This window comes from Hevea brasiliensis, chromosome 13, assembly GCF_030052815.1.
Source record: "Hevea brasiliensis isolate MT/VB/25A 57/8 chromosome 13, ASM3005281v1, whole genome shotgun sequence".
NCBI lineage: Eukaryota > Viridiplantae > Streptophyta > Magnoliopsida > Malpighiales > Euphorbiaceae > Hevea > Hevea brasiliensis.
Genome location: NC_079505.1, coordinates 8,836,842 through 8,861,487, shown reverse-complemented (window position 1 = coordinate 8,861,487; position 24,646 = coordinate 8,836,842). Strand labels below are relative to the sequence as shown.

General features: G+C 27.8%; 2 protein-coding genes across 2 annotated transcripts; both read left to right on the top strand.

Moving 5' to 3' along the window:
- The first annotated feature begins 1,884 nt into the window (after nucleotides 1–1,884).
- LOC110652663 (protein ACCELERATED CELL DEATH 6) lies at nucleotides 1,885–12,746 on the top strand. The gene is made up of 5 exons (XM_058131755.1): nucleotides 1,885–2,549; nucleotides 4,208–4,224; nucleotides 9,710–10,230; nucleotides 11,704–12,296; nucleotides 12,379–12,746. The coding sequence occupies exons 1-5, from the start codon at nucleotides 1,918–1,920 to the stop codon at nucleotides 12,482–12,484; spliced, it is 1,869 nt and encodes a 622-aa protein (XP_057987738.1). The 5' UTR covers nucleotides 1,885–1,917; the 3' UTR covers nucleotides 12,485–12,746.
- Nucleotides 12,747–18,972: 6,226 nt separating this feature from the next.
- Nucleotides 18,973–23,272, top strand: LOC131172040 (uncharacterized). Its single transcript, XM_058132983.1, has 5 exons — nucleotides 18,973–19,677; nucleotides 20,183–20,278; nucleotides 20,852–21,360; nucleotides 22,428–22,996; nucleotides 23,089–23,272. Exons 1-5 carry the CDS (start codon nucleotides 18,984–18,986, stop codon nucleotides 23,270–23,272), a joined length of 2,052 nt encoding a protein of 683 aa, XP_057988966.1. The 5' UTR covers nucleotides 18,973–18,983.
- Nucleotides 23,273–24,646: the final 1,374 nt, after the last annotated feature.

The following is a 24,646-nucleotide window of genomic DNA, read 5'->3' as shown; positions in this document are numbered from 1 at the left end:
TTTATCAAATAATTACTCTTAGTTTAATTAATAAAGCCTAATTAATGGTTAAAAAACAAAGTACAAATAAAGTATAATCAAAACAAACAACCACAACAATGAGTTTTTACTTTAATGGTATTAGAGTTATATCTAAATAAATTTAGTGATAAATAATTGAGATTTTATTGTTGATCTCGAAACCGATCATCTAGATTGAAATTGCTATATAGTTCAAGGCTCAAAATAGTTTTTATGGGAACAATAATTTCCGTTATACACAATAAATATATAATTAACACTTAAATTCTAAATTGATTATTATTAGCAACCAGTTGACAAATCAATTTACAATGGTTGGTATCGTAAAAAAAAAAAAAACAAGATTAATTAGTATCAAAAGTAAGCCCTTAAAGAAAAGTATCAAAAAAGAATAAGTTTGGTATAAAATGTTAGCAAGATTGGTATTAAATAAAAAAAAATCATAAAATTGTGTGTATAAAAAAAAATCAAGATTAATATTAAAAATAGAAAGATTGTTGTAAAAAAAAAAAAAAAAAAAAACCTACACGGAATTTTAACACCATTAATCTTTCTAATTATGATATCAGATCTTTTTTTTTTCTTTAACTGACCTAAAATTTTACTATTTAGTACTATTTATCAGTAGTATTTTTTTTGCCGTTTATTATTCATATATAATTAAATTAATAATTATTATCTTATTCATATAGAAACTAGATTGATAAAATTATTTCTAAATATTATTATTTTTTTTAAATATTAATTTTCCACCTTCTTTGATTTAAGACACATATAAATTCTCAATAATCATGTGTCACTTGTTAAGTCACACAATGCTTTTTTCCATATTAATTTTCCACATTCATAGTCACTTGTCTTAAAATAAATATAATGGTAATATTATTTCCTACATATATTTTATTTTTTTTTTCTACTTCAAAAATTTTTCAAATATTACGTATATTGAAATATTATGAAATTTGACAAAAAAAAATTAAATTGTATTTTCACGAAAATTTCAAAAAATTTAAAGAAATTATTGTCTTTATTCCCGTTTATTATTATTATTTTTTTGGTACGCTTGGCATTTTGATAGTCGTTCAACGAATTACGGCTTTGAACCAAAACTTGCTGCCTTTAATTAGTTTAACTTAATTATTTATATATTTAATATTTGGTTGATGAATTAATTTGTACGTATATATATTGTATTATAATTTAATATTTTAGTAATTTTATTTATGTGGTAACTATATTAATATATTGTGATTATATTAATTATTCTAAAAATTATTAATAAAAGATTATATTTTGATTAAATTATATTGAAGTGCTAAAAAATTATAAAAATAATTAGAACATATAAATTTTATTAAAGTGGTGTTTTCAAAATTATATGACTTGACTTTACTTTCGATAAAAAAAACTATTACTTTGATGTGTAAAAAAATTTTTTTCTTCAGTGACATTTTTAAGAACATTATTTTTACAAATAATTTTAGGTTGGTTTTACAATTTTTTTAATCAATGTTAGTAATAGTAGCAATTCCATAAAAAGCGTTTAAGTCTAAAAAGCAACCTACACCAACTGTTTTTTTTCTTTTTTTTTTTTTTTTTTTTTTTTTGAAGTACACTAACTGGGTTACAAGTTTTTTTTTTTTTTTGTCTTTATTATCATTTTAAATTTTTTGTAATCTGGGCATTAGTCCAACAAATTACGGCATTGAACTGCATATAAACTAGCGGCGTTGCAGAATTAACCATGAGAGAGAGGCCACGGCTGTGGCTGCTATGTATATGTCTACTTTTTAGTCATTTCTCACTTAAATCAAGTCTTAAACCACACTTTTTTCCACATTATATATTCTCTTTTTCTTATCTTGTGTTATCTTATCTAGGCAGCCACACCACCAAATGGAAACTTGCGCATACATTGATGCCGACTTACGAAAAGCGGCAGAAAATGGCGAACTTGATCCATTCAAAAATGTTCAACCACCTCTTGATAGGCTACTTTCCCCAAAGAAAAACACAATATTGCATATTTACCTTAGCACTCCAAGTAAGAGACATCCCCAGTTTATAGAGGGGATACTTGGACTTTGTCCGTCACTGTTATTGAAGGTCAATGTCCACGCTGATACTCCGTTCCACATTGCAGCAAGGTACGGGCATGTTGATGCAGCAGAAGTGCTAATCAAACAGGCAAAGGGTGATGAAATAGATTTAGAGAGCGGAGAAGGGCCAACAGAGAGTAAAATGGCAGCAGTAAGGAAGATGTTAAGGATGACAAATAAAAATAAAGAAACGGCCTTGCATGAGGCGGCACGAAATGCAAGAAGTCGGGACATTGTGAAAGCAATAATGAGTAATGAAGATCCAAATGAGTTTAAATATTCTGCCAACTATCATGGGGAAACTCCGCTTTACCTAGCCATTAAAAATAGAAATATAAAGGTAGCTTTGGAACTATTAAGTCATCCCAATTTACAATTACTGGATTATGGTGGTCCCAATGGTAAAACGGCATTACACGAGGCAACAGTGCTGGACTTCGAAGATGACGACTTCACAAATGAAGGTAGATCAATAAGCAGATCATAAACTTCCTATATATGCATATTGATTGTTTTGTGTGTTAGTGTGGGAAGTGAATTGCGAATATCTTTATTTATAACTTTTTTTTTTTTAATCTTACAACCGTAAATGATAGTAGCTGGAAATGGCATTAAACGACCATTAGCACCTAAACCCAAGAATAAGAAGCCAACTTAAAAGAAGAAAAAATGTATTTATTTATTTATTTATTTTTGTGTAGATAGACTTGGAGAGTTTTAAATGTAGCTTATTACAATTATATTATAAACACTTAGTACTTAGCTTATATGCACTTAAAACTTTAAAATTTCAAGGTTTGTTCGATAATATTAACTATTATAGTAATTGTTAGCTATTGTCAACTATTTTATTAGTTATTAAATGTTAGTCGTTAGCTATTTATATAGTTATTTAAAGTAGAAGTATTTGGTAAAATAGCTATTGGATAAGTTGTTAATGTAAAAATAGTGGTATAATATTTTTAACCCTAATCAAAATACTAAACACTGTAAAGAGTAATATTTTATGATCTATTCTTTCAACTTTTAAATACTAGTAAAAATACTTATGTCACCAAATAGTAATTATATTGTAGATGCTCAGGAGTTTTTGAATTACACGAATTATTAAAAAAGTTGAATTTTTAAAATTTTTGCAATTTAAATTAAAATAATACCCATCAAACTTTTTACTTTTTATATTTGTCTAACTACCCCCTACTGTTAACAAGTCTGTTAATTAGCTAACGAAAACACCATGCCAAACGTCTTTCACTCCTAATTAACTCAATGTAAACCCTAATTAATTAAGTCTAATTATAAGCTCAAATTCTTAATTTACACAAAAACAATTTGCGTTTCACATCAGTTGGCAGTATTATGGGTGAGGACTAATCTCCCCTAACTTATTTAATTGCCCTTTCGTTTTAAGTTACAAATTTTCTATTAGTGAAGTCGGGTGCGACACAATTAATAGTTACGGTAGCAACCAACATAAATGATTTAAATGCACTTTTTTTTCCTGTGTTATTTAAAAAAAAAAAAAAACCTTCATCCAACTTAAAAAAGCATCGAAATATAAAGCAGCAGAAATAAATTCAAAAGTAACAAGATTTCACTCTTAAAAATCAGACATAAAATCAACTACTGTTACTAACGAATGCGCAACAACATTCCCTGATCTCTTAACAAACACAACAGAGCAGCGCGGAAGCTCAGTTAACAAGACCTTGCAATCTTCCACAATAGAACCAAACTAGGACACACCTAGATGAGATGCCGACAAAGCAAGAACAAGGATTTGCGATTCAGATTCAAAATTAACTTGTCAATAGAATTTTTGATCCAGCTTAATGCTTCTCTAAGGCTCATAACCTCAGCTACAACATCGAGCAACAATAAAAATCAAATATTAAGCATATGAAAGACACCAAAGGCACGAGAGAAAAATTATAATATCAATTTTTAATTATTTGTAGTTAGGACTTAAGAGGGAGCATATATAATTCTTGACTCAAATAATCCTAAAGTAATTCTGCCCCAAAATCTAATCTAATTATTAGAATCAAAGGTGCCTAAACCTTTGTTTAGAAGGAGGTTTTTTAAAGTAATAAAAGATTTTCAAGTTTAATAAACTTTGAACAGTTTTTAAAAATATGATTTCTAGATATTTTTGAAAACCTCAAAAAATCTTCATTTTTCGGCCTATCAAATTAATAAGTTAACAATATCTTTTCTTTAAAACTTCCAAATACCTTTTTAAAAAAATTCATTTTCTCTCAAAAACTAAAAAATTATGAAAATTTAAAAATTATAAAAAATTTTACTTTGAAAAATTTTATTTTATGAAACTTTATTTTGCTTTCTCTCAAACAGACAAGAGCGCACGGTCAATAAGAGGAGTTAGGATATTGATTATTCTTTCATTACTTGTATTCTTTTTTCTAATATTGATGTTGCACGTTTATTTATTATATTTGATTCTAAAGAGTTTGTGAGAAAGACTATCATGGTAGACTTAGGAGAAATTAGATTCCACATCGCCACGGTTAAAGAAACAGGTTCAGACCCCTTGTGCCCGGCTCAGAAGGAGGTTATTCCCTCCTGTCCTTCCCCTAATGAATTAGGTGATGCGACATCTTCACTTATTTGAATCGCTGATTATTCTTTACAAAACAACTTTGTATATTCTCACACCGTTGATGCTTTGTAGAGCGCATGCAGAGATCTGGCCACTTTTTGGAAGTACTGTTTTCTCGAGACACTTCCTTCTCCTGTTAATCACTTGGACAGTGTGAACCAAGGTTCTTCCACTGGGGTTTCAAAGTCAGCAGCTTATCATAAGGGGTTCACTTCTCCATATGCAGACCTTGGCGTGCATGTACATGGAAAAGAGAGAGGCAATAATTTTGAAGATCCGCTGGCAATTTTATCTGACACAAGGGAGCTGGCATGCACTGGTTTCATTCTGCCCCCAATTAATTTGGAGGAATTAGATAGAAGAGATAATCAACTAGTGCCTTATGCTCTAAGCTGTGATATGGAGTCTTATGGAGATCCATATAATAACCCTAACCTTCTAGACATCGTTCCCGTGAAAGCCCTTAGGCCAGCCTGGCAATCAGCTAGCTCTAACCCATCAAACTACCTTAAAGTCTCCAGGTTGCCCAAACAAAGGCATAGATGCAAATTCCTCGTTGCTCTCTCTGATTCAACCCGTAAGCTTCACACGGGTGGTAAAAGTAAAAAGAAGTTGAAACCCAAGAAGACTTTGGACAAGTTAAATGGAGCTGATGATTCCATTTCCTTTGGCGGAGGTGCCAAATGTTCAAGTACCCATTTTGTACAAGCGATAGACAGTGATATTGATCGGATTAACTCCCACCATTGATCTTCGATTGATGTTGGTGGTTCATTTCTTCCTCCTTTCAATGCTGAAGAGGAAGCATGGCAAACGATTTGCTTGGGTAAAAGTTGTGGATTAAGTTTCTCAGATCGGGAGGAAATGTTAGCAGACTTCCTTACCGACCAAATCATTTCGGATAGGAAAATTTGGGAGGCCACATTTCGGTAATTGTTTCTTGGCCTCATGTTTTCTGCTTTTCTCTCCTTCTGCGTTACCTTTGTTTTGTTTTCGGTGTTCAAAGATTTCATCGCTTTAGTGTGGTGTTTTATATCCTGGTTTATTCTTTTTTCTTGAGGCTACGTGGTTTTTCTTTATTTCAAGGGTTTCGTTTGTCCTCTTCTATGTTGGTCCGTAGTTGCAATTGGCTGATTGTTTATAAGTGTTGGTTGTTTTTAGCTATTTAATTTGTTTGGGCGTGTATAAAGTTCAGCTTCTGCTGTTGTTCCCAGGTTTGGTTCCTTTGCTATTACTTATTGAGGCTTGGTTTTTATGGTTTTTTGTTTGTTGCTTGTTTCTTGTTCTTCTGCATGTCTAGGTTCCCTTTTTGCCAAGCTATTTGGGTCCTGTTTTGTTCATTCTTAATTGTAGTTTGCTGTTGCGTCCTTTTTTATCTGAGTTTTTTCATTAGCAATATTCCTTTTAGGTAGATGTATTTTAGATTTTACAACAGTGTTTCGTTTGGGTTTTATTCTTGGTGTTGAAGATTCTTCTTCGCTTTGGTGTTTTGAGATTCTTGTCCTCCTGCATCTTGCTTGGAGTTCCTACATTTTTGACCTGCTGTTTGCTTCTACTCCTACATCTTCTTTGGTGGTTTTACTTCCCATGTCATGCTCTGCTTGCTGCTCTTTGTTTTGGTGCAGATGGCTTCCGGTTTTCTTTTGGTGGTAGCATTATAGCATTTTTATGTTTCTTCCGGTCCTCTTGTTACTCCTGGTTGGATGCCTTGTTTTGGTTTTGCCTACCATTATATATTTTTAGTTGGTAATCCTTCAAGAGCGTCTGCTTTCTGTGTCTGTGGAGAACGCATCCCATCTTTCTAGTCTCCATCTAAAGGTGGGAAAGCTCCAGTCGGTGGTGGCATTGGAGCTTTTGGTGGATCAAAACCATTTCCACTATGAAAATCCTGTCATTGTGTGTTTTTGTTTCTGGCGAAGAATCTATAATTCTGTTTATTTTGAATTTGGTAGCTGCTGCCATGTGTTGTGTGTTGAAGCAATCAATTCAAGGGTTCGAGTTCTGTTGATTGTTGGTGGTGGCTCTCTTCATGCGAGATCATGTGGCTTTTGTCACATGGATTTGCTATTAAGTTGATTGTTCCGGCTGTGTTTTCTATTTTGCTTTCTCTGTTATCTTAGCTTTGACTATTTTGTAGGTTTTTGCATCTTTTTGTCTTTAGTTTAGGTGGGCATATTGAAGAGAATCGGTTGGCCTGGAGTTTTTTTTTTTCCCTCTCTTTTCAATTTGATTAAATTGTTCTTGTTTATAGAAGAAAAAAGGTAAGTTAATTATCTTTAATATTAAAAGATAAGACCTAGTTTTAAGGAAAATTAGTAATTTTTTTAATAATATTATCATAAATATTTGATAATATAAAAATATGTGTAATAGTTTTTTCTATAATTACTTTGATTTTAATTTAATTTATTTCAATTTTGTATGATGAATAGATTTTAACAATTCATTGTTATTTAAAAATAACATTTACTTTACAAATTATAAATTTACTACACATTTGATTATGACTTTTAATATCAAGTAAAATTTTAAATTTTTATTAAAAAAATAAATAAAGGGAAATCATTCACTGTCAATTTCTCAATTTTTTAAGAAAACCTTACTAAATTAATTAAGATTTAATTATGAATTTGGTTTTATTGACTTTATTTCAGGGCAGAGGAAGTCGTTGTGGGAGAAATACAGATCCTTATACGGCAATAAAAATGAGGAAAATGACAATCAATCATACACGGGTTAGTTTCTCATTATTTTAAAAAAAATAATAATCAATTAGGGATTTTGTTATTAGTAATTATGAACTTGGTATTTAAATTTTCTTAATAATATTATCATAAGTATTTGAAAATATAAAAATATTAGTCATTTATTTACGAGTTGTGTGATAATGATTTAAATTTTTTACTTTTAATTTTTATTTAATTTAAATTAAGTGAATTTTAACTATTTATTTTCACTACATATTGACAAAAAATTTAGTTAATATATATATATATATATGATTTTGATTTAGTAGTATTGGTTTAAACAAATAATAGATCAAATTAAAATAAAGGTTAAAAAAAAAATTATGAACAAAGATTTTTCAAATGATAGAATTGTAATATTTAGTTCAAAAAATAATTAATAGAAAAATCTTTGATACGAAATAATGAAAAAGTATTAAGTACAAAATATTATTAAAGATTTAGCATCTTTAGAATAAAAAATATAATTTACTAACATAAATTATTTTTAATAGTCACATGAAAATAAAGTTAGAAATGTTACATGAATTTAATATTTTAAAAGGAGCTATTAATATATCAAATTTTTAGTTCTTAATTATAGTAATAAGCTTAATAAAAATTAAATTTATAATTAAAATTAAATTAAAAAAATTTCAACTCAATTAAGATAAAATTATTAAGTTAGGAATTGTTTAATATTAAGACTCCATTTGTTTTACGAAAAATATTTTTTGCATTTTATAGTATTTGGAGCGCTCAAGAAAATGAGTCATCAGAAAATATTTTCTTGATTAAAATAAAAATTAAATAATTTTAAAGAAAAAAAAAGAAAAAAATATTATTTTTCATTTTCTAAACTTTGTAAAATTTTATTGAAATATGAAAACACTTATACATACATGATATAAATATATATCACTAATTTTACTTTCCATGAAAAATATTTTTCATGTAAAAGTTATTTTTCGCGAAACAAATAGAGCCTAATAAATAAATTCATACCCAAAAAAAGATAAATTATTTAAGTTAAAATTATATGTTAAGTATTATCTAATACTAATAAATAAATTTATAATTAAAAAAGGATAAATTAAAAAGAAATTTAAAAAAATTATCATTTTTTTATTATGTCAAATATCAATTAGTGATAGATATAAATGTCAAATTTTGAGTAATATATATATATATATATATATTTAATATTATTAATTATTAATTATATCTTTATTTTTTTTTACATTAATGCCTATTATAAACACATATTTCCTTTTTTAAAAAAAAATTACTAAAATTTAGAAATTCACACGTGATATGTGTGTATTCAAGTGTTTTTTTTTTTAACAATATATATATTCAAGCATTAAGAATTATAGAGCATTCATATTTTTAATTTTAGCAAATTGTTTTTGTTGAACATTTTTTTTATATAATATTTATTTGATATTATATTAACATTTGTTTTATTTATATATATATATATATATATATATATTAAAAAATGCAATTTGAAAACTTTTGAAATATGTAGTAAATATAGTTTTTATTCATATTAATTATATGTTATATGTACTATCTAAAAAATAAAATATAAATTTATTTCAAAAAATGTATAATTCTTAATATATATATATATATATATATATATATATATATATGTAAACTGAAATTATATTTATCTCATTTTATCTTATATTTAAATTTTAAATAATTATATATTTTAAGATAAAATTATCAAGTTAAGCATTATTTAATTTCAATAAATAAATTTATAATTATAAAAAAAATTAAAATGAAAATTTTTAAAACAGTTATTGTTTTTTAATTATATCATGTGTCAATTAATTGTCCATCCAAGTGTCAAGTGTTTGGGAACCATTTTTCAGTCTTTAACTTTTATAGAAATATTAGATTAGATGTGTAATGGAGTTTCCTATAATTATCATGATTTTAGGCCAATTTATATCTATTTTATATGATGATTAGATTTTAACTAATAGTAGTTATTACTAAAGTAAGATTTACTTTGTAAATTATAAATTTACTATAGAAACTCCCTCATTTGATTATTATTTTTAATATCAAGTATTTAATAATACTAAAATTAATGTATGGTGAAAATTTTAAATTTTCAAAAAAATGAAGAGAAATCATTCATTGTCATTATTTTAAGAAAAACTTGATAATCAATTAAGATTTTGATATTAGTAATTATGAATTTTTTCTTGTTGACTTCCTTCCAGAGCTTGTGATACCACGCATGCTATTGTATGAAATGGGAAGCTTGACCAAAGTAACAGATGAAAAGGGATGGACTCCACTTCACTATGCTGTGTACAGAAGAAAACGGTTAGCGGTCAGCATCCTATTACGCTTTGATATATCTAGTGCCTATATTGCTGATAAATGTTGGAAGAGGACTGCTCTTCACATTGCAGCCTGTCGAGGCTTCCAAGACATAGTGAAAGAGATCATTTCTGAATGTCCAGATTGCTGCGAACTTACTGATATTAGAGGCTGGAATGTTATTCATTATGCAGTGATCAGCAAAAGTGATGAAGTACTGAAAGAAGTGCTGAAATATTCATCATTGATTTATCTTTTAAATGAGAAAGATGTTAAAGGAAATACGCCTGTCCATTTATATAAGGCTTGCCATCCTCGTTTGCCTCCTTTCATGCGACATGGAGATACTGATATGTTCAACCATTGGAGAACATTGCACAAGCAAATTCAAACGGAAGGAGACTTTTCATCAAAAAAGGTCAGCCAACTAACATCTTATCATAATATAGATATTACCTTTTGGTTCTTCTGGAAGCAAAATATTTCACTATAATACTGAAAACTTCACAATATTAATCAATAAAAGGAATCAAACCCGAGCTTTATACTTTTTATACCCTTTAGAAAGTGTGAGAATACGACTAGACTGGAACGTTATTAGCAGATAGGGAATCAACTTATAAATCAATAAAAATATTCTTATCTTTTATATTATTACGAATTTTTATTCTATAAAAATGTAATTAAGCTATAAATTTAAAAAAAATTAAAAATATTACCAATGATAAAACAAGAGGTTAAAAATCCTGTCCATTAGTGTTTTACACACACACACACACATATATATATATATAAAATCCTATCCTACCATTTTAGACGTGCAATCAGTCTTTTTTATTCCTTTAAGCTGTGAACAGTGAGTATATATCTCGTAATTATATTCATCTAATATTTTTTTTTTATTTTCATCAAATAATAATTTAATATTATCTTTATTCATTTAAATAATTAAATAAAGTACCCATAATATATATATGACATTTAAATGAAAAAAAAATCATATTTATTTTTACGGGTAATAATAATAATTAATAATTAAAGTTAATTAATTAACTATTAATTTTTAAAAACTTTAATTAAAACGATGATTGATATAACTTTAAAAATTTTTTTATAATAATTAAAATAATTATTTTACTAATGAATTTAGGCTCAATAATGATAGAGTCATTTCTAATGTTGTAAAATTCAGGTCGAACTCCAACTAGAACTTAATGAATAAAAAATAAAATAATTATTGTGTTTATGACAGATAAAAATTATAACAAAAGATAAGTATGGATGTATAGTTAAATTTATATATTAATAAAAGAAATGTAATTATAAAAATAGAAAATATAATCGCATACAAAATTTTAATTAATAGATATAAAAATCTATAATATATTCTTATTTTTTATTAATACCTGTGGAAGTATATGACCATCACTATATATTTCAATTTATTTTAATCTCAAAATTGTGAAACAAGATTCAACTTCATTTTATTAATATGGCCCATAATTTTAAATTTATATATATATATATATATATGTGTGTGTGTGTGTGTGTGTGTGTGTGTGTGTGTTTGCCATTGATAATGAGTTTCAATTCAATAATTCCAATATCACAAAAGTATAACTTATTAATGAGTGAAGAAATCTTTTAATTAATTCAATTTTAGATAAACAATAACTAATTAGTATATTTTTAACATATCTTAGGAGTAAATAATATATAATCCAAAAAACTTTTTTTAAGTAAATGTTGAATTGAGCAATACAAGAATTGTACAAGCAATTTGAGAAATGGTCCAAAATAAATTATGTCTTTTTTTTTTATCAAACAAAAGAAATTATATCTTATTATTTTTCTAATTACTGTTCAAGTAACTAATATTTTAAAAATGCAGAACGAAATTTTAGCGTGGATGGAAGACCTTGGCACTGGACCATTGGGGAAAATTGAAATGCGAAACAAAGAAAGAGCAGAGACAAAAGAAAATATAATACTTAAATTTGAAAAGGTCAAAGACTCTCATTTGGTGGCTGCAGCAATTATAGCAACAGTAACGTTTGCAGCAATGCTCACCATGCCTGGAGGTTATATAAGTGATAAAAATGATTTAAAGAAAGGGACTCCTATCTTAAGTGGAAATTCAGCTTTTATAGCATTTATGATATCAGACACTATAGCTATGGTTTTATCTACTTCTTGTGTCTTTATCCACTTTATATTGGTGATGTTAGGATATCTGGAAAGATACTATTGGTTGATAAGATGTGCCTTCAGCTTCCTCTTCTATGCTATGGTAGCAATGGTGATTACATTTGTGACAGGCGCTTATGCAGTTTTAGCACCTTCCTTTGGATATGGCATTTGTGTCATTGGTTTGAGCTTCTTCTGCTTCATATTTTATTCGATCATAAGCGTAACATGGAGTTTATTTCTGTCGGGCAATGATGATGAAGAAGTTAATAGCTACAGATATCAAATAACAACTTTGTAAGTAGTTTTCTATAAATTATAAAACTTTTAATTTCATTAATATTTTCATTATTTTAACTATTTTTATGCATTATTGAAGCTCTTGGCTGACTGGCGGAATATTTTGGTTGGGTTTCTTGCACATTGCCCTTCATTTGGAGCTTCAACATATGTTTAGAAAGTTTAGAAAGCACCGGAAGGAGTAAGTCAACAGATTCATCAGGTAATATCAGATGCCAAGAAAAAGAGACATCCTTGCTATTACCTCATGAGATGTAAATGGTGTCTTCCTTCATATGGATGTGTTTAATTTAATTTTCACTTTTTAAATTTTTACTTTAAAAACATTTAGAAGGAATATATGTTAATTATTAGGGTAATGCCTTACGACACCAAGACACTTATACTCATTAGCTTAATGGCATATGTGTGGCATGTAATATCTTTTTGTTTTAATTATTGCATATATTTACTAAGATTGGAATTTATATTTATTATATATAAATAAATGTATAATATACAACAATTGATTTTTTTAGCCAGCAGGCAGTGACAATAGATTTATATTTATTATTATTCTAATTATTATTAATTAGAATAATAATTAAAAAATAAGGTTTTCAATACAATTAAATTTATAGTTAAATTCAATTTGTTTTAAAAAAATAATTTATTTATAAAGATTATTTTGAGAAAAAATTATTTTATGTTACATGGTTGAAAAATACTTTTTAGCATGTGGTACACATTAATAATGTCATAATCTATTTTTTAGATCAAACCAAGTATGTTCGGTAACACTCTTTAAGATAGAATTATCAAAATACTTATAACGCCCTCACCATAGGTAGTCTGTACATGTTACTGTTCCGAGGACTCATGTCTGTTCGGACAGTCAAAAATGTCTGGAACTACACCTAAACTATAGTGAAGAGGCATAAATTGAAGAAATAAATGTAAAGAAAATATAGAAAAAATTTAGAGAAAAATAAATTAAAGTTTAGAGGATTTATAAATTGGTACAAAAATAATAAAAATGACCCGATATGCATTATGAAGGGCATTCGGGTCATTTCACTCCTAGAGGTAAATTTTGATCTAAATGTCAAAATAAAAATTTAGAGGATAAAGTAATTAACATTAATTAAAATTTATGAAATATATTAGGAAAATGAGAAGAGAAAAGAAAAGAAAAGAAAAGAAAGGAAAAGAAAAGAAAAGGAAAAGCTTAGGAAAATTCAAAAATTTAAAGTGCAAAAATTAAAAAAAAAAATTATAAATAGGCACTAGAGGACAAACTCCCACCCACTTCCATCTTCTTCCTCCATTTCTTCTCTCTCTTTCACCCTTGGAGCCGCCACCCTTGGTCCCTCATTTCCTCCATTATTTTCAAGCTTCCAAGCTTGATTTCCCAAGCTTCCACACACCAAAACCCATAGCCCACTTTACAAAAAATACTCCCCACACCCTAAGGAAGCTATAGACACCCATTGGAAGCAAGAAAATTGAAGTTAGGGAAGCTCAAGTAAGGTTAGTGCACTAATCCCTCTTCTTCTCTTTATTAAACATGAAAAGCATGTTTAGCCAAGCATAAATATCATTAAAATAAAAAGAAAATCTTGAGGAAAGAACCCTTGAATTTTTGGCAGCCATGAAACTTGAAGTTTGTTGCTTTTAAGTGATGAAAAATGGTTCCATTAGAATGTGTGATGAGTTGAAATGTTTGGTTGTTTGATTGTGTAGTGTTTGTGAAAATTTAAATGCTTGGGGAATTGGTGTAAATGTTGAAATTGACCTATTGAGTTGAGATTATTGCTTATAGAAGTGTATTGCATGCAAATTGAGGTAAGAAAGTTGAAGGAATTGAGATATTGGGAGTGTTCAATTTTCTGCAGGTTAAGACTCAATGAGTCCAGTGAGTTTATTGACCCATAACTGAAAATGTATGACTTCAATTGGTATGAGGCCAATTGGAGGTGAAAATAGACTCAAAATAGCTCATTTTTCATGTAGACACCATGCTCAAATTTTGCCAAAATCATGACCAATTCTCTGCCCAAACCTGAATAACCAAACACTGAAACCCATAAAATTACCTACGTGTTCATTTGGTCATAACTCTCTCTATACTAGTCTAAATAACCTAAAATTTACATCAATGAAAAGTTTAGACATAGGGCTACACTTTTTATGAAGACCACTTGATCCAGTTTGTGAAGTGGCAAACTCCACTTCTCAATGGGGTGGCAAACCCGACAACTGGCCTCGTGCCTGACAGACGTATACTGGATAGACATATGGTTGTCCAACCAGTATACACCCGTGTATCCAGCTTTTATAATTTGTTATAGGTTTCTTGGGTACTGATAAAAATTAATTAAGACTTAAAATACAATAAGTAATCATAAAAAATTCCGATAATGTTAATTGCTTCCAAAGAGCAATAAAAATATAAAAGACCCAGAAATTATGATTTGCAGATATTATTTCAATTGTTAAATTATTGTTATTATAAATTATGCACCACTAAGCGTTATGCTTAGCGTATTGATTTTCCATCGTGTAGGTACTGGAGATCAGTCCCATCAGCCGCAGATGGCGCCAAAGAGTGCACGATAGAGCTCGACTGATCCACATCGCCCGCAGTCACCTCACCGGTCTTTTGTATTTTGGTCGGGCCAATGTATAGACTAGTATTTTGATTCATTATGTCTAGTCATGATGTATTTCATTTTGGACTTGTAATTAAACTTTGAGATTGAAATAAAAACTTGTAATTTATTATCTATGAATTTCTATATGAATGCAATAGATAATACTTCATTTTTAGATCTTATAAATAATTGTAAATGATATGATACACGAGAATATGATATAGAAATGTGTAAACAGGCGATTAGTGGAACCCGCCAGATGCTAATAAAACATGGGAGGCTCTGTCCGGGTCTCCACAGAAATAAGATATATATATAAAAAAAAAATCTCTACACATAGAATGCATATTTTAAATGACATTAAAAGTTTACAATAGATATGATAAAACAAGATAGGGTGTTCCGACACCGAATGTGACACTTCTTGCTCGGCTATACAATAGACAGGTAAGGAGCGTCATAATACTACCTCTCTTATTTACACTATTCGGTGGTATAATATTTATATTAGTGTTTAAAGGTTGAGAGAGTAGTTTATGAAAATTTATTCCTTCTGACTTTTAAAAATTAAAAGACATTTTCACTAGAAATAAAATAATACCACTATTTTCACATTTAATAATTAATTTAACACCCATTTTTATATTTAATTAGATAAATATATAGGAATTATTAAATTTTTTTTTAAAAATAATTGCAGTTCTCTCTATTTGTTCTTATATATATATATATATATATATATATATATATATATATATATATATATATATATATATATATATATATATATATATTTCTTGTCACACCCAACGCATATTTAATAGAGTCTATAAATTTTAAATACCAAATTAAAATATGTTTACAGTACGATATAAATATTTTTAATATATTTATTGTCACTAATTTATGACGCTGCATATTAAGGATATATTAATAAAAAAAATATATTTTTTGTTATATTTTAGAGATTATATATAATTATTTAAATATAAAATTTAGATGAAAGGATTATTTTATTAATAAAATAAAACTTCATCGATTTAATTTTTTAAATTGAAAATAAAGTTAGTAGTATTTTTGTTATTTTAATTATTATTAACAATAATTGACCAAATTTGGACGAAATGACCAATTTGTTATAAATTGAAAATAAATTAATTAAATTATAAGTTTTGATAAATTTTATAAAATAACATATAATTTATTCTAAAATTTTCAATAGGTCAATTCTGTGCCTTTAAAAGGTAGAAAAATTTAAACAGGATTTAATAAAGCATGAAATCTACACAATAAAACTAATCCAAATGCCAATTACTTATGACAATAGAGAGATTGGAGTGTGTATATATATATATATATATATATATATATATATATATATATATATATATATATATATATATATATATATATATATAATATGATTGGTGTAAAAAAAATAGCAAGATTGGCATCAAAAGAAAGCCCATAACAATATTGATTAAAAAAAAAAGCAAGAATGATATTAAAAAAAAAAAATTAGGAAGATTGGTATTCAAGAAAAGCTCATAGAGAGATTGGTATCACAAAATAAGCAACATTGACACTAAAAAATAAGAAAGTTGGTATTAAAAAAGTCCATAAAGAGATTCTTATCAAAATAAATGCGATGAGGTTGGTATAAAAAAAATAGCAAGATTGGTATCAAAAGAAAGTCCATAGAGAGATTGGTATCAAAAAAGTAAGTAAGATTGGTATAAAAAAATACAAGATTGGTATCAAAAGAAAGCCAATAAAATGATTGATGTCAAAAAATGGCCAAAATTAACATTAAAAAGAAAATGAAGATTGGTATAAAAAAAAAGCCATAGAACAAACTTGAATTTGAGTTAAGATTTATTGATTAAGATCATAATTTTCTATATTATATAATAAAAAGGCCTTATGTCGTTTGAGCAGATTTATTTTAACTTTTATAATACCAATTTTACCTTTATAATTAGTCGTAGGGGTGATCGGTTCCAGTTCAGTTTGGGATTTGCTTACGAACCAAAACTGAACTAGAATTTCAAAATTTCGGTACAATTCCGGTTCAGTTCTTCATTGTTTCAGTTTTAGTTCGGTACAGTTCTCTGTTCTTCGGTCCCGGTTCAGTTCGGTATGATTCCAGTTCGGTTCTCAGTTCTTAAAATTATTTTATGCAATTATTTCCTTAAAAAGTCATATTTGAATTAGCATTTAAGTTTTGAATTAAGTTATTAATACATAATATATCATATAATATATCTTTTAACTATACCTAAATTATATAATCTTTAATTATAAGGTGCATATATAACTTAGGATTAAATATATTATATAATATATAAGTATACATATAATATGCATTTTAACTATTTGTTAATCATATAATATTTAATTATAAAATACAAATATAATTAAGAATTAATATATATATATATATATATATATATATATATATATATATATATATTAATATAAGATAATAGTATATTTATAATTAAGAATGATAAGGTAGTTTAATGCATTTATAATTAAAATTATTAAGAAAATATAGAAAAATAAAATGTAATATTAAGTTATATTTAGTTCATAATTATATATACATACATAAGTATATATGTATATATAATTATATTGAAAGTATATAATACATTTAAAAAATATATAGAAAAGCATATATATAAATTTGATTCTCGGTTCAGTTCTGGTTTGGTACGGTTTTGATTGGGTTTTGATGCGGTTTCGGTTCGGTTATTAGTAAAAAACCAGAACCGAATCAAAATATAAAATAAATTCGGTTCGATACGGTTCTTGTCGATTCGATATGGTTCTTCGGTTCGGTTTAATTTCTCCAAAAACCGTGCATAGCCCTAATTAGTCGTACTTATTCTCTTGTCCAGCAATTATGACGTACATGATTATTTCTTGAGCCCTTAGAAATAAAGAGATTCAGGTGAGAATATTGGCTGAATTTTTCAGTCCTTGCTCATATTTTCTTTTTGCTTACTTTTCTTTTCTCCAGAGGTAACTAAAACAGTAAAATTTGCTTTATCAAATAACTATCTTACTTGAATTAATAAAGCCTGGTTAAAAAACGAATTACAAATAAAGTATATTAAAAATATCAATGAATTTTAATTTAGTGGTACTAAAATTGTCTTTAAAAATATAAGGTCTTAAATTCAAATCAAAGCTAAAAATAAAAAAAATAACAATAAAAAATATATACACACGCAATAGTTTAAATGTAAAATTTAGATAGAAAATTTATTTTATTAGTAAAATAAAAATAAAAATAATTTAATTATTTTAAATTAAAAATAGAGTTAAAAAGCCAATACATCACTAATCTTTCTCAATTCCTTATATCAGAATCTCTCTTTTTCTTTTTCTTTTTTCTTTTTTTTTTTCTTTAAATGACCTAAAATGTTACTATTTAGTACTTTCATAAGAGTATTTTTGTCTTTTCCTATTTATTTATTAGTTATATTGATAATTAATATCTTATTTATAGACACTAAAATGATAAATTAAATTATTTCTAAATATTATTTTTTCTCATATTAATTTTCCACATTCTTTGATTTAAGACACATAAATTCTCATTAATCACGTGTCTCACTTATTAAGTCATATAATCCACTTAATTTAATCACTTGTCTTAAAATAAATATAACCATAATATTCTTTCTACATATATTTTTATTTTTTTTATACTGTAAAAATTTGTCAAACATACGCATCTCGAAATATTATAAAATATGCATAAAAAAATAAAAATTTTAAATTATATTTTCTTTTTTTAAAAAAAAAAAAGGAATTAAGATATTTTTGTCTTCATCCTCATTTTATTATTATCTTTTACACTTGGCATTTTGATAGTAGTCCAACAAGGCATTGAACCAAAATCAGCTATGGTCATAGTAGAATTACTGAATTGCCATGAGAGAAAGGCCTTGGCTGTGACCGGTGTCTATATATTCTCACTTGTTTCCACAATTCCCCATTATATATTCTCACTTTCTTGTGTCATCTTATCTACCCTGCAATGACCACCCACCGCTACATTAATGCCGACTTACAGGAGGCGGCAAAAAAAGGCAAACTTGATCCATTCAAGGCTTATCAGGGGAATCTTGGTTGCCTACTGACCCCAAATGAAAACACAATATTACATATCTACCTTACCTCTTCAAAAAAAAGAACCACCAATTTTATAAAAGAGGTAGTTGGCATTTGTCCGTCACTGTTACTGCAGGTCAATAACCACGGTGATACTCCGCTGCACATTGCAGCCAGGTGCGGGCATACTGATGCAGCAAAAGAGCTAATCGAACGGGCAAAGGCGTCAGTGCATCGTGAAATAGATATAGAAAGGGGAGAAGATCCAAAAAAGAGGGAAATGGAAGAAATGAAAGCTGTAAAGGAGATGTTAAGGATGAGAAATAAAATTGAAGAAACGGCATTGCATGAGGCTGCACGAAATGAAAAAGGTCTGGATGTTGTGAAAGAAATATTAAATTACGAAGTTCATGATCATGACGGGTTTAAATATTCTGCCAATGATTGTGAGGAAACTCCAATTTACCTGGCTGCTGAAAATGGATGTTATGAGATACTCGATAAACTGGTATGTCATCAACAACTACTATCACCGACTTATGGCGGCCCCAATGGTAAAACGGCATTACATGCAGCAGTAGTGCAGAGCTCTTCCATAAGTTTAGGTCAATCAGTAAAATGTGAGTTCCGAATAACTTTCTATTTAACTTTTTTATAGAGATAATACGTACGAAACATCGATCATTTTATCAATATTATTATTGGCAAGTCTTTTTTTTTTTTTTTTTTTTCTATAACTGTGAATAATAGTAGCTGAAAATGGCGTTAGACAACTATAAACACCAAAACCCAAGATGAGCTTAATAATAAAAAAAAAAAATAATAAATATATCATGTATATACATACATATTTAATTTTAATGCTTTAGAGGAGTATTGAAAATTTTGTTTTATTCAAAAAAAGTATTACATTTTAAATTTCTGATCTTTTGCATTATTTAAATAAATTTGCATGATAGTTGTATCATTAAATTCAATATTTATTGAAGTAAAAAATTTTAATTTTTGTATAAAATAAAGAGAAATAATTAATTGTAAACTTCTCATTATTTAAAAAAGCTTGAATAATAAATTAAGGATCTTGATATTATAAATTATGAATTGGTCTTGTTGACTTTCTTCCAGTGGTGATGATAAACAAGCTAATGGACAAAGGCAAAAGATTGCTCGGAGTAACAGATGAAAGACTATGGACCTCATTCCAATATGCTGCGCATAAAGGTAAAACTCAGGTGGTCCGAAAGCTATTAGATAATGATAAATATAATGCTTACAATGCCAATAAAGATTGGAAGAGGATTGCTCTTCAATCTTCCCATTGTAGCCTGTCGAGGATTCCAATAGGGATATTAGTTTTAATATCATGTATCTAATAATGTTAAAACTAATATTAAATTCAATACTTCTTGCATTGGAAATTTTAAATTTTTCTAAAAGTAAGTGAGAAATCAGATCAATTAATTTATCAAAAACTCAGTTGATTGGTAACCTGACTAAGTTGACTGGTTTACTAGTTACTTGGCCAATTAATTTTGATTCAGCATAGGTTTATGAAAAGTAGGGTTTGTGGGCAAACCGAATCAGACCAAGGTCCGATTCCCAATTAATTGGTTCAACTGTTCAGTCCGGTTCGATTTTTAAAACCAGAGTCATACATAAAAATGCATCAAGTTCTATTTAAATTCATGATATTTTTTATATAGATTAGGTATATAAATCAAACTATACACTCAATTGTAGGGAAGAATTTTTCATTAATAATTATGAATTTGGTCCTGTTGACTTTTCTTCCAGAGATGATAGACTCACTATTGGATACATGGAGTAACTTGGCCAAAGAAACAGATGAAAAAGGATGGACTCCACTTCACTATGCTGCGTATAAAGGTTATACTCCAGTGGTTCGAATGCTATTAGATAGGGATAAGGATAAATTTAGTGCTTACATTGCCGATAATGATTGGGAGAGGACTGCTCTTCACATTGCAGCGTGTCGAGGCTTCCAAGACATAGTGAAAGAGATCATTTCTAAATGCCCAGGTTGCAGCGAACTTACTGACAAAAGAGGCTGGAATGTTCTTCACTATGCAGTGATCAGCAAAAGTGATAAAGTAATAAAAGAAGTGCTCAAACATTCATCATTGCTTTGCCTTTTAAATAAGAAAGATGTTGAAGGAAATACGCCTGTCCATCTATATAAAGCTTATCATACCAGTTTGCCTGCCTTCATAGAAAAACGAGATGCATTCTTGTTTTGGAGAAAACTGCACTATCAAATCACAGGATACTCATCCTCAAAGAAGGTCAGTCAACTAACATATATCTTGTCACAATATAGATATTAATTTTTATTCTTATTGAGCAAAATATGGGATAAGTTAACTATTTTTTCTTTTTTTTTTTTAATCACTAATACTATAATGCTAACATTAATAAATGTGAGAAATTTAACCCGAGACTTTGTACTCTCTATAGCCTTTAAATTATATAATAAGATTAGACTTGAGACATATTAATAAATATTGACTCTTGGGATCAACATTAGTTTATTATAGTAACAATGATATAAAAGTAAGAACTATAGAAACGAAGTTTAAGTGAATAAAAATATCTTTAATTTTTTTTTTGTGTTATTTATAATATTAAAAATTAATTTTACAAAAATATAATTAATTGACCTATCATTTAAAAAAAAAAACACAAAAAAAAACGGATTAACAACTGTTCAAGTCGATTGCTAAACAATTAAAATCAGTTGCTATCGATTTAACAACTAATTCAATTGGTTGCATTGAAGTTGGTTGCTAAATCGACTGGCAAATTGCTTGTAAAAATTAGTTATAATTTTTTTTAATATTGCAAAAATTAAAATAAGAGAAAAAAAATCCTATCCTAACTTTTTTATAAGTAATCGTAAACGTACTAAGTAATTAGTATATCTAGTGGCCATAGGTGCGTTCAAATTTTTTAAATTTCCTTTGATCATGCCTTGTATTCAAAGAGTATATTAAATAATAATTAGCCTTTTCTAGTCTTTTAAATATTCATTCAATATCTTTTTAATTTTTATTAATTATTAAATTAATATTTATTATACTAATGAGTTTTAAGTTAATAATACTAGAGTCATCTCTAAGACTATAAGATTTCAAATTTAAATCTCAGTTAGAGCTTAATGAATAAAAAAATTAAAAAAATTATTATATTTATATATAATAGATATGACTCTTATTATTATCACTATTATTCAAAAAATCTTATGAGCAAATAATAATTAATCCAAAAAAGATTCTTTGAAATGTCTTAAAAGAAATGATATCGTTTTTTTTAATTATTTTTCAAAGTAACTAATATTGTGAAAGTGTTGCAGAATGAAATTTTAAAATTGATGACAGAACTTGGCGCTGGACCATTAGGGGAAATTTCAAATACAGAAGGAGAAATGAGAAAGGAAAAAATGATACATAAATTTGAAAAGGTCAAAGACTCTCATTTGGTAGCTGCAGCACTTATAGCAACAGTAACTTTTGCCGCAGCATTTACCATACCCGGTGGTTATATAAGTGATGAAAACGATTTGAAGAAGGGAACTCCTATCTTAAGCAAAAGTTGGACTTTCAAAGCATTTATAGTTTCAGATACCATAGCTATGGTTTTATCTACTTGTTCTGTCTTTACCCACCTTATGCTGGTGATCTTAGGATTTGGGGAAGCATACTATTGGTTAATAAGATGTGCCTTCGGTTTTCTATTCTATGCTATGGTAGCAATGGTGATTACATTTGTGGCAGGCATTTATGCAGTTTTAGCACCATCCTTAGGGTTTGGTATATGTATTATCGGATTTAGCTTCTTCCTCTTCCTACTTTATTCGATTGCAAGGGTATCATGGGGTTTATATTCCTCGGATGACGACATCTACGACCAACTGGAAACTTTGTAAGTAGTTTTCTTAATTTTATCTATATATATAATTTTCATTTTGTTACATTTTTTTTTCATGATTTTTACTATTTTATTCACTATTGAAGCTCGTGGTTGACTGGCGGAATCCTTCCTTTGTTGGGAATCTTCAAGTCTCTGTTCGGAATTTTCTCTTCTTTGTTGGCAGACTTGTTAAGTTGGCTTTTTGCGCCGCTTTTGGCAGTGATCCTTTTGATTTGGGCGTTTAAACTCATCCTTCAAAAATTGATGAGCGAAATTAGAAGAAGTTAGTCAATCGATTCATCAGGCGTTTAAACTCATCCTTCAAAAATGTTACTATTACAATTTCTTATCCTAAAGGCAGAATACTCATTAGCCTAATGGCATATCTGTACGTGGCATGTATAAAATTTACTATAAAAAATAATTTTATTATAAAATATGCATGCAAACAATTCTAGAAGGAAAATTCATTAGAATAATAATTAAAATCAAGTTTTCAATTTAGAGTTAAGTTCTATATTTGTTTTACGAAAAAATAAATTTTTTTTATAAAAAATATTTTCAAAAAAACTATTTTATGTTATATGATTGAAAAATAATTTTTTTTAGTGTTTGGTGCACATTAATAATTTCATGAAAAATCATTCATTTCTGCCAAAAATATCTTTAAAAATTAAATATATTTTCTATTATTTAATTACAGTGTTAAAAAATATTGAAAAATATCTTTTAGTGTTTGATATGCATCGAGAATATTACAGCCTATTTATAATGTCAGACTGATAGTAGGTATGGGTAAGCTAAGTGATATTGCCATGGATTTTCAGATTCCTGGTTGGTAATCAATTCTTGTATCCCGGGTGAGCTGAAATAAATAAAGAAAATGAGGTCATCGGACTTCATTGTTGATTTGAGCATGGAGTGGCTATCAAAACTTACTTTCTTTATTCGCTTCAGGTCACCCAAGGTACAAGCATTGGTTACCAACTAAAGATCTAAAAATCCACCGCAACATCACTAAGGCTACCAAACTATGTATTAATTAATCACAATACAATATTCATGCCTTGAATCATTATTAATGCCATGATAAGTATATTATAATTTACAAACAAAATACTCTCAGCTAATACCATAACCACATTTAGGGGTTAGAAAATGCATTCATATAAACGATAGAACAAGCTATTTATTATTACAAACACAAGCTGAAATTATTTCAGCCTAAATTATGCAAAGTTCTTTAAGCATATTATTCTATTGAAAATAGCTACTTCAAAATGCAGGGGGAGAAAAGTGAACAAGGGTTTTTGCTATTTTTTAGGAAAAAAGGTGAAAATATATGTAAATAAATTTATAATAATATTAATTAACCTAATTATTATAAATAATTGAAATAAATGCACAAAAGGATAAATTAGTTAGGCAGATATATAGAAATTTATAAATTTCTATGCACGAAAGTGTGTGTGTCTACTTACTTTGCCACAGCCAGACATTAGAGCGAAACCATCACTATCACGAACGATAAAGCCTGCACCAAGATTACCATTCTCATCCCGTGCAGTATCACAATCGACCTTAACAGTGCCCCTAGGAGATGGCTGCCAACGAGTTTGTGCTCTCGCTACTGTCAGCTTCCCCAACTTCAGTTCAAACAAT